Source organism: Cyberlindnera jadinii (genome assembly GCF_001661405.1).
Source record: "Cyberlindnera jadinii NRRL Y-1542 unplaced genomic scaffold CYBJAscaffold_21, whole genome shotgun sequence".
Classification (NCBI taxonomy): domain Eukaryota; kingdom Fungi; phylum Ascomycota; class Saccharomycetes; order Phaffomycetales; family Wickerhamomycetaceae; genus Williopsis; species Williopsis jadinii.
Window position 1 is genome coordinate 5,025 of NW_017963672.1, and position 12,180 is coordinate 17,204.

A 12,180-nucleotide genomic window follows, 5' to 3' on the forward strand; every position below is an offset into this window, starting at 1 on the left:
GGCTCCATCTTCTGTGTTATTCATCACGCATTGAACACTCGGTCTATCGTCCTCAACAAAGCCGGTGTCGTGTTGCTGCTCAGGCGTCAGGGGCGCCTCTCTCTCTCCCCACCGAAACGCACACAAGGGCTTACAAACTTCATTGCAGTCGGGATTGCAACCTTCTACGGGCCATTGAAGTATCAGTTTACCTCGATTCAAAGATCAATCCTGTGTTCCCTCACACAAGCTTAACATCGCAAACTAGCGTCTTGACCTCTCTATGAACAACCTCTTAAAGTCAGCACATCTCCTCATTTCCGCTGAAAGCCCCTGCCTGTTTGTTCGCGTACTAAGCAGAAACAGTTGCATCGGACCGCACAAGATCCCAAATGCAGCGAGAAGTGACATGTTAGACATTGGAATTTGCTCCTCTGTAGATCTAGGCTCATATATCTAAATACTCTTTTGGAACCTGTGCAGTGAATCGTCCTATCTTTAATGCACATAGCGAGAATGCGATCTAACGTGCTTGAGCAAAGTGCTCAAATAGCACACATATTGACAGTGGTCTTGGATACTGCTCACTGCACAGGGAGCGGATGTGATCGAATTCGATTCACACCCGCAACCTCGCACGAAAGATTTTTTTAGTACTGGCTACTCTATGAGGTAACGGCGTTCGTGAAGCAGGATCTGTTTCAGATTGACTGGCTCATCTACATATAAATGCATTAAGAGTTGTCTGATGTCCAAGCACAACTTAAACCTCAGGGCGGACTATTTTGGATCTGATCTTGTTCACCCAGAGACCAAAATTCGGACATTGGGACTCGAACGTTGATACAGTGCTTCTTCACTGGTCACGCAGGTATTTAGTCAACATCATGGTGTGGTTCGAATACGAGGTGATTCAGGTACTGGCCAAACATCTGCAACGCCGTAAGTGGTGGTGATAGTATGCCTATCGCCTTTGCTTCAGTTACATGACGTGTAATGCAACGCAGATCTCTTATTATTTGGCGTACTGTTTGTTTTTTGAGTGTGTACTTTGGTTGTTTTTTATTTGGTCCCGGGTCCATCTGGTATTGTCCGGACGTACTTGCAACATATGCGCGAGTGATGACCACCATGCTTAGCCAATCAACTTCAAAGCTAGTTGAAATTTGGCTGGATCCAGCCTTAATCAAAGAACAGGATTAACTGCATAGGCAGCCAGTATTAAAAATGATTTCTGGTGCAAAGTCTCGTGTATTATTCCCTTTGTAGCAACTGCTCCAGAGGCCTATCGAACAAGATGATCGCCATGAGATATCTAACCTAACGGGTTTGCTTGATTCACTGACCACGATCAAGAAAATGTACTGGTTGCTTGGCCAAACGGCTTGGAAAACTATTGTTCGTAAATTTACCGAACGCAGTCTGGAAGTGACCGAATATATACCGGCCTCGCTTGGTGGAGCAATACATCTGTCAGAAGAATGTGAATTGAGAAGCTGTTCAATTCGAGGGGAGCAAGAAGTACATGGTTCGTTGCAGTGAAATTCTTCTATTAAACGCAAGGTGCACTATTGTATACATGACTTTACACCATGAACCGTAGTTGAAACACTCCGGATAAATCATGGGAATAGTTGCTCTAAGGGCTAAGGTGTTTAATACACCCATGTGGCTTGCTGTTGAAAGGCTAGAATACAATTCATCAGTACTCCCACCGGGTCTTGAGTTACGTATGAATCCTTACAGATGTAAATAATATTCGTCAATGGTGAAATCAAGCCGTCATGTACTCCGCTTATCAGTATTTGCATAGCTGAGTGTTTTGTAAGTCTCTACCTCCTCTTGGTCTTACACTGTAGAAGCTGGACTCAGGAGATGTTGAACTTTGAGCATGGACAATTTGCAAACAGCTCATCAGTCAGCGCAAATTCAAAACCTCAAGACATAGTGCGAAAAAAAAAAGAAACTCAGCCCCGCGCTTACATTTCGCACATTGTGCATATTCGCGGGATTCTGCGCTATAACGGTTAATGAATATTTTACCTTCCATTTCTGCAATAACAGTACATATGTACGCTTAATAAAACCTCGCGTATCAAGATTAACAATATCAAGATCATATGGAAGAGACAGGGAGGTGAAGTGAAATGCACTTGAAGCAAGCGCATATTCTCAAAGCATTGCGCCAATACCACATAGTTACGATGTGTATGATCAGCGTGTTCTATTCTGAGCAGACAGGTGGTGGTTCTACCTCCAAGAGGGATGAAATTTATCCCGTACAATGCTAACCCATTTCCAAAATGTCCTTATTATACCAACTAAGCCATCGATCACAAGGTACTTCGATCGACTACATTCTGACTCTTCTTTCTAGCTACAATGTTTGTGTGGAACTAGGTTTTAGAAACCTTACGGCCGGTCCAAGGCCTCTGAACGTTCGTAGAAGTCCGCACCATGGGCCTTTCGAAGCTCGCTTAATGTTGGAGAAAATATCCAAGTTAAAAAAAACCACCCCACCACGTTCTGCTGTCCCAACAAACTTCGACACGTACGATAGATGACAACTTCCACCCACCAGGACGCTCCAAAGCTGTCCTCGGTTTGTTTGTAATTTTAAAGTTGTAAGTTGTAAATATGTACGCCTTTGTTGTGTGCGTAGTACTTCTAACGCATATCTGTCTATTTGGGACTGCAGAAGCACAAAGGAGTGCCTGTGTAATGTCTTACTGTTATGTGCATGCGGCAAATACATAATTGCACAGAACATACTTCTCTCCTTCCTTCTTTCTCCCAGGTATAGTCCTGGGTACATTTGGGAGTTGAGCCGCTCTATATTAACTTTGAGCTGCGTTGGAAATCAGTTAAGCAAACTCTATAGAGTGCATATTCATACATGCGTACAGCGCTCAAGGTTTCATGCACAGCTGAGCACACAATGTAAAGTCTGTGACTTCGACCTCGCTTGTGATGAATCTCATATGTATGTCATGTAAGTGCGTTGTGTGTATAAAAGTAGGAATCAATCCGCGCTGGAGAGGATTCTTCCAAGAGACCGAATTTGTAGCGTAATCTTTTTTTTTTTTGACCAGCTATTTTGGTTGTTCATCGGAGAAGGGTCTCTTTCATAGAAAGGTAATACACTGAACACACAACAGTTCCTCAAAAGAAGAAGAATCTGAAAAACATGTTTATGAGTGCACAGAAGATGCGCTTACCCTCCGTTCATGACATATTCCCTCACACCGACTCCAGCTCATCACCATCACAAAGATCAACACCACAGACAGACAGAGAGCAGGTATACAATTCCAGGCCTCGTCCGGAATCAGGGGCAAATGTAGGGGTGTGGTACACATACCAAGCCCCGCCACAAACAGTTGTACACCAAGCATTGCCAAATCACCAATATCCACCACCACAACAACAATATCATCAGCAGCAACAACAACAACAACAGCATCATTATCATCAGCAGCAGCAACAGCAACAACGGCAACAACAGCAACAACAGCAACAACAGCAACAACATCTGCACCATTCACCAGTATATCAACACTTCATGGCCCAGCCAGCTCTCACAATGTCACAACAGCATCGTGAACGTTACCAGCATCATGTCAGCCCATATTCACACCCATCACCACTGCCACAGCTACCACAGCAAAATATTTATCAATATCAATATCGACCAGAACTAGTTTATCGTATTGCGGCTCCACGGCAGAGATTTCATCACATTGAAAAGCCACGTCAGAACAATGCGTGGAGCTATGAAGATGATTCTCTCTTACGGTATTTAAAGGAGAAGAGAAACTTGGGATGGAGGGAAATCTCACTTCATTTCAAGAACAGAACCGCAAATGGATGTCAGTTCAGATGGCGAAGACTATCTGCGCTGGAAAAGGAGAAGAAACAACGTCTACTGGACTCAAAGAAAACAAATGATACCGATGCCACCAGTTCAACCACGCAGGCTGTGGTGAACAATTCCCCTCCTAATTCCACCAAGTCAGTATCAAGTCCAAGTTCTCCACGCCATAGTCTTCGGAATTTGCTTAATTGAAACAGTCAATAGTCATTTAGCCGGTTATATAAACATTCCCTTTTTTTCTTTTAGTTGTGGTATCCTAGATATGCGACTTTATATTGGAGGTCTAATTAATGAACTGTTTTGAGAGCTTAGACCAGGTGTTGTTCTTTGTACTAGAACATGTATCTATCAAAATACCGGAGTGCTTATTAACAAAGGTTATTAACTGCTTTCACTTGCGAATACAATCTGATCAAAGGATAGTTCAATACCCCTTTCACAGCGTGGAACACGCAAGGCATGGTGTCCATTCGGAATGTAATTGATGATCATTAAGTGCGATGCCCTTTGATTATTCATGACACGACCAATGGTGCAGCGTGGACCGCACTTTCAGTCTGATTTGATCATTTGACTCTAAGTGGAATCAGAGTTATAGAAAGGCCAGCGAATGGAATCTTCAAGAGAGTGCTACCATGTTGTTACCTTGGAATACTGTACTCTCGGAACACCAGAACATCTCCAAACACTACTGGAAATCCTGAAACTCAACCAATGTGTGTCTTGCATTCAACTATACTGTAGCGTGATCGACAGAGAAATTGCTGTTTATGTTAACCATTAGAAGCCAGGTACTGGATCTACACCCCCTTTCAGTACTCATCTAAGCGACAGCTAAAGCCCACTACACCCCCCTCCCTAACATCACCACGGTATGTATGCTTGAAGTTCAGACATACAATTGTCCTTCCAAAGCTTCCAACACATCCTAAAAATGTAGCACTGTCCCAAGTTGTCAATTCTAGGTAAGTGAAAAGTTCTCATACTTCTACCTAAGACACATTCCACGTATGTTTTTACGCACGTATAACTCCTAGGTCCATCCAGCCCGGTAGCTTAAATGCTCATTCAACTACGAGGCGAAGCTGGCAGCCCTAATTAGCACGCCTCAGCTCGTTAATGTAAACCAAAAAAAACGACTGCAAGACGCTCCGGTCCATTATCACCAGGGCTGACTTGGTCATAGCCCCATCTCCATGGTCAAATCTAGGTGGCATGATACATCCACCAATCCACACTATCTTTTGAAATACTTGAGAGTTTCGACTGTGCGCTTCAAGGCTGTACGTTGGTAGAGTAACTGTTATTTGGATAGTTTTTCTTTGTAACACCACCATTCCTGAACCTTCTGCAGGCAATTGAAAGAGAGCGAGGATGGGCCGAGTCCACCGGAATCTCTTGTTCGTGATTAGATACGACTTGATTGACTATTGTAACTACTGGAAAGACTCACTAGCCTAATCATGCACTGTGGCTCGAGCAACTTGGACTTTCGGCGATCAATGCTACTCATGCTCTGGCGTGCTTATCGGAATGTCCTGAGCTCGACAACCAAACTCAGGAATGGCTTACAACTACCGGGGGACTTCGCGAACATGTGGTTAGAAATCAGTGCTTGGAATTCATATCAGACTAGTGTCTTATGAGCTTCAATGTATACATGGTTGCTAGCCTCAAGAGCATCGGGATGGACCACCGCAAGCTGCATCCATTTGGCGTATTCCGGGGTATTCACCCACACGAATTGTCTCATAATATCTAATCAAGATTCGAAGGAGAACGTCAGGCCATTTACTGCTGAGAGAGCTAAGGTGAGAATTACATGTAGAACTGACACATACAGTTCTGTATTGTATTAACTCTTGAGTCGATGCTCTTTCGCTGGCTAACTGTACAATCCAGTCATATTATTGGCCTCCCTGCATTTCATATCAACCACTGGACAAATGTCATTACAACGACATTAACAGTCTAGCCCATACACCTGTCCCAAAGAAGACGTACTTAATCGTATCTTAGTTTACATGTTTGCATACAACCCTAATTTAAAGCGTCATATACCAAGTCATTAAAAAAATGCTGTCAACGAACTGACATTCAAGGTTGCTGAGCCTCTATAACATTCCTCCCTCTAAGGCATTTGACTTTACCACTCCTCACTCATTACAAGCGTTTGAACAATTAACCACTGAGTCAAGGCATAGCACTAAACAACAGCTAAAAAAATTTTCCCTAGATCCGGCATTAACTATACATCAAGATACTGTCAAACTCTGTGTGTAGACATTATACAGTCAATTTACGAATGGTATAGATCGGCGAAAATTTCAATCCTTATCAAATACAACATCTAAACATGGCCGGTAACTCTATAATTTTAAGTACATAAGCTTATCTTTAAGCTTGAGCGTAATTCGAGTTAATGACGTTCGTCTGGAGGAGAGGCTACTCATCAGAAGGGTGCTTTTCCCCGCTATTTTCTCTCTTCCATTCACTCATCTCAAATCTTATGGAGTAGTAACTGGAAAGTGTGTCCAATGCCTCAGGGCCTGTACATTTTCTACAGGCCAGAATGACAAGACTGGCAACCAGTTCACAGGTAAAGATGGATGTCCTGGCTTAGTAATATCCAATCTACTAAAGGAACTTAAATACAGTGGTGACAGTTGCAGTTTTATGTGTCTCATTTGCTGGTTACTCAGTGACTTTAGGGTTTTCCAAGCACAGTGCACTGCATAAGATATTAAATTATTTTGCTAACTATTACCTTTTCCAAAACCAACATTAGCGTATTTGTCTCCTGTTTTATCAAAAAATAATGGAAGGAAGCTTTAGGATTAAGCCTTGCTGCTATAATCACAATTTGGCTGCAGAAATCTGGGATCTTTTCTTCTCTTACTCGCTTAGCTGGTGGCATGCTTCATATCGAGCTTGGACATATGCTTTAGCAAATGAATTATGTCATCAGTTCGAAAGATACACACTAGACATCCTTGGCTTGAGTACGTAATCGGTTATATTTCCCGGGTCAATTGTTGTGCTGTCTTTCTATGAGGCTCACTAAGATACTCCGCAAGGAAGACACACCATCCACTCATTGCACCTTACAGTTAGGTTGTTGATAAGTAGTCAAGTGGCGAAATACTAGTACGTTACTCATTCAGTACAAACTCTATTTTATGTATATGTTAGCTATAGGGTGTCACTATTGAAAAACTAGTGGAATATAAAAGGAAAAAAAAAGGATGCCCGTTGTATATGGTTATCTACCAAATGGGCCAGAGAGGTCCTCAGTCTTTGTAATATGTGCTAAGAAGCCAAGACTATTTCCCCAAGTATGAGAACTAAGTAGACCACATACTGTAAATTTCATTACATGTAGCGAGGTCATATGACCTTGCAAAACCATTGGCCATTAATTTTAGCTGATTAAGATTGGAGATACTATAACCTAAGCCCTGACCCGACATTTGACAATTTGACGGTTATACGAGACTAAGCACTTGAAAAGCACAAATTCTCAATTGTGGTAATGCTTTCCCCCGTCACTCAGTTGTTCATGCCTTTCGTTACATCTGGTTGATTGTTGTCCATATTTCAATACAAAAACACCTCATGTTGTTATGGTTAAGCCTCTCTATTGAAAATTTGGAAGAGCGTAATAAGATATGTACCTCAATTGGTTTTACGGGTTGATGTCTGGAGGGACTGTGTCAAAGATCATCACCACACACATAGCTCCCCATGGGCTCAAGGATTTTCATCCTGGAATGCAGATTGTGAGGTTTCAGGAGTGCAGAAATGTAAATCGGTATGCGATGCTAGGTTCTATTTTGGTAAGCCCCTTTCAAGAGTACGAAATTAGCTGAGGCATGACCAACCAGCGTACGCATTACTGGCTTTCAGAGTGTTGGTGAGACCTATCAAACTAAGCACGCTTTATTTGTTAAGCACTTCTATTGTTGCATCTGCTTGGAAACCATTAGAAGTCTCTAGTACCATTGGTGGGCGAGATCTTCCCTCAGAGTTTAAAATTAAGTTTTGATATTTGTCTATAGCCAGATTTTTTACGTAAAGCTTTGATCTGCGGGCCCTATATATCTTGAGGGACAAAATCATCCGCCTTATTTCATTAAAATGATACCAATATTACTAATTCAACTATAATCTTGTAATAAATGAAGTATGACGTTGCAATTATAGGCCATAATCAAAGTTCGATCATTCATGACACTCAATTAGCGATCTTACCCTTTGGCGGTTGACTTCGTGTTCAACCGCATATATCGAAATACAGTTATTTACTTGGTCCACCCCCAGCACACCTGAGGAAGTACATGATTAGTACTATACGCCTTCTGCATCTACTATTAGTAGACGTACAAATGGTGTACAGAGTCTTCAGGATAATTCTACTGCATGCAGATGATATTAACCCTTCAGTTTCAATGATCAGCTTCAACTTCTCATTAAGCACAATCCGTAGTTGTAGGCTGTACCCTGCGGTACACTGTAATCTTTGTTGCAGCTTTCTGTTTAACCAGAATATTTGTTATCAAAGTATATCCATATTAAACTTAGTCTAAGCTTCATGGCCTAGATCAGAGAATAACCTGGTAAAATCATCATGACAAATATCTAGAATGGCAGCAGCAGAGGCGACTTCTACTATGTTTTCTTGACTTAGCAGTACGGATCATCACATCGGCAAGACAGGATAATGGACTACTTGAACAAACTAGCCTCCAATTGCTCTTCATTCATTTGGTCTTACATCGTGGCTGCTATGAAAAATACTTTGACGCTAAAGGGCATTTGACGCAACTCACTGTACTCCACCTTACTCTTCTCAACTTCATAGGATATAGGACACGGTGTTGATGGCGTGGGCCATTTTGCAACTAGATGCTCGCAACTTAAAAAGGTGGCTTCGAATTATCCCGTGTCCCTAGCTGCCGATACGTATATGAACGGTCTCTGAGTAATCCAAGAAGAAAATCCCAGTCCCTTTGTTTTAAAATCTAATCTGATTATTACTACTTAATTATGTGGATAACTGGTGCTGTGTTACTGAGCTCATACGTACAATATTCTTCGGATCTCTGTTGCTAAATAATAATTGGATTCTCACAGACTCCGGAACTGTGCTAGTTGCCAGCCTCACCGCATACTAACGCTGACAACCACTGTAGCTTGGCTGCTTATCTAAATATGACTAAAATATCTACAGAGAATATGTTTCCTGTACGAGACTATAGCTACAAACAGATATTCTCGATTTTTATTATGACACCCAGCTTGCAGATTATAACAAAACGAAAATCTAATAGAAGACAAAGTATACGGATGCATGTGCATGTGCATTGTGTCCATTTTCACACGCCTTATATGTGGCTTAATAGTCATCAACCAAGACATTCCACAAGCAAAACTGACGTACATGTAGACTCATGCACTATAGCCCAGGACAAAAAATGCAGAAATAATGTGAAGCAGGCATACAAGCTGGTATTTCTGGCAACTAAATGCAGTCGCGAGGTGGCAGACTAAAACTGCACTCGCAAGGCAAAACTCTGTGGCCCGAACTGCGATAATGTCCTTTGAACCGCTAACTTCGGAGTTGGTCTGGTAGGAACAGTGAAACTTGAAAAATCGCATCAACCCATCAGGTCAACGGACAAGTTTCCTTTAAATCATTTGAATATTGGCTGTATTCAATGCAATGGTCTGCTTGAATAGTCATAGGTATAAAATATAACCTTGTTGGCACATGCGATGTGCTTTCAATTGTATCCCACATCGTACACTAGCAACCAATGGTTTATCACAATGCATTCATTTTTATTAGCTAACTTACCAAGTCTTGTGACTGCCAATTAACTTGCGACTCTAACGAGCAGGAAATTGCGACACAACTGAGCCCCAATTCAGAGATCTTACCATTAGACGTCTTATAATGTTCTGAGACTGTGATTAAGTTGAAGGGTGTTAACGGTTAACTAAACACCCCTATCAGAGTCTTTCAATTGGTCCACGGTTTTCAATTTGCGCAGCCGAAGGAATGAGCATCAGATGATGAGGCTCGGGGCTCTCCGTTGTCATCTGGTTGGAAAAGTCCTAACTCTTGAGGAATACATCATATCTTCCAGTATCAGTAACTTTGACTTTAAAACAGAGTTTTATTAACAGATCTGTTCAGACTTCCCTGAAAACGAAACACGATGTCTCCATAGCAGCCATCCAGTCAACTCCGAGTACTTGTTATTCCTTCATGAATCTATCTGTGAAGAGAAGGACATGAAATAAAACGTAAAAGGTTTGCTTTGGCCTTTGATTTTCCAGAAAGATAGAGGTAAATCACTGCAAAGATTGACAAAGTTTATAACATACGGATTGACCCGTGAATGCCTTTGATTAAATATTCGATTATTCGGATTGAGGAACTTGTATAATCCACTAAAATATTCTTTTGATTTTCAGACCGCTTAAATAAAATAATCATTAAAGGTTAATTTAATCTGGAAAAATAAATCCTTAATTACATGCCAGTCATGGTACGGCCAAAAGGCTTATGCTACATTTTTTAAGGCTGCTACCAACAACATGTACATATCTACATGAAATCGAACAATGGAACCTGAAACTATTAAAAATCAAGGTGCCTGAAACAACTCGGAAAGGCCAATATCTCGATACTAAATAGTACACCCTTTTTGTTACAGGTGGCATCGTTATCATGAATTAGATTCGTTCTGATATCGAACACGTCTATTTCCTACATGATGCAATGTACGAAATTCACGAAAAGATGGCCATGATTCACAGACACCTTGGTACCAACTGTCTCCCCAACTAAGCGTCTCGTAAAAGCAACGCTTTGTACATTCAATGCCCACGAAAAATGATCAGAATCACACGTGGATATTCACGTTAATTGCATGAGTTTGGCGCCACTCAACACCGTTCCGCTTTCAAAACCGTTTTAGTTGGTTATCAAGGCGTAGTATAGAGTTTGGTGTTGATAAGTTCCACCCATACACCTTATGAAATAGTTGAAGCATCAAGTTTCGTTTAAACCTCCTACTTTTGGTCTTTGCAACCATATACTGCATGATTATCGTGTTATTACTATTAATTGGGGTACTTGGAGTTGACCTGTTTCAAATTTCAGCCTAGTAAGGCAAATTCTTCCTTTTCCGCACAGCACCCTACAGTCTGCACCCATCAAGGGCGTGTTCTGAGTCTTTGAGGACCCCTTTCTGGTTGTCTGAAACACGTTAATTGTTCATCTTTCTATGAACTAATGAAAAGGGAGAGCCAAAGAGCGAATTGCTCTAAATATCGAGTTACGCCTAACCCTAAGATTCCTAACTTCGAAGGCACTAAGTTCGACAATTGAAAATGGATCTTTGACGTACAAGAGCTCAGGCGTTCTGCAGGCTCTTGGTTAGATCGTCACTGACTATATGGACTTGTCCAGGTCACGGTGTGCAAAAAGTCGATCTGCATGTTCCTCTTTCACCCAACGGTTTTCAATGCAACCTGTTGTAGCACCTGGGTACTAATTCTTCTATATCTGCTTGTTCAGTGTCCAGTGTGTCGATGTGCGTCATAATCGACCTCCCAACTCAGCGCCTTTGAACTCCCAAACACCCATATGAGAGGAGGAGATACGCGCGTGTAGGTACTGAAAGTTAACACAGTCCACAGCAGCTCCACTACTTAGAATCATGAAATGGCAGCTCGCAGTTGCTGTAAGTACAGTCATCACATACTGGTATGGTTTGTCTCGTATATTAAGATATCAGCCTGATGGTCACCTTGTAAGTAGCTTATTAAGTCGCAGGTTGTGTGGCAAGCTTCAAAGCTTCGAAATTGATTGACCTTCATTTGGTGGAATGATCTTGAGAAAAGAGTATTGATGGGCGATTCAATTGAGGTATTCAGCTAAACAAAGTTCGACCACTCAAGAGGTCAATGACCATGCTTCTCGTCGTTCTTTCGTATGATATTTGCACAACGTCCAATTGCAGTCTACTACAATCATGGCGATCACATTTAGTATTCGATCTGCAATGACACGCACTAAATGATTGCAGCCACTCCAAGAGAGTTCAGCGTAATTCACAACACAGGTGCTTGATGCAGTTGTGTGTAGTGATGAAATTACCCGGAGATCTTGGGCGATAATATTCTATTCGTAGAGAGATAGTAAATGAAAATTGAACACTCCTGATACGACACGGTGTTTAGTTCTTTGCAAGCACTACACAGTCCTATCATATCCTTAGGCGTAAGTTGCAAGTGTTAGCAGATCTTATGCACAA

At 41.7% G+C, this 12,180-nt stretch overlaps 1 protein-coding gene across 1 annotated transcript; it reads left to right on the forward strand.

Moving 5' to 3' along the window:
* Window positions 1–3,166: 3,166 nt before the first annotated feature.
* On the forward strand, window positions 3,167–4,045 carry CYBJADRAFT_175440 (SANT/Myb-like DNA-binding domain-containing protein; the record flags this gene model as incomplete). The annotated part of the gene is made up of 1 exon (XM_020216706.1): window positions 3,167–4,045. The coding sequence occupies one exon, from the start codon at window positions 3,167–3,169 to the stop codon at window positions 4,043–4,045; it is 879 nt and encodes a 292-aa protein (XP_020068074.1).
* Window positions 4,046–12,180: the final 8,135 nt, after the last annotated feature.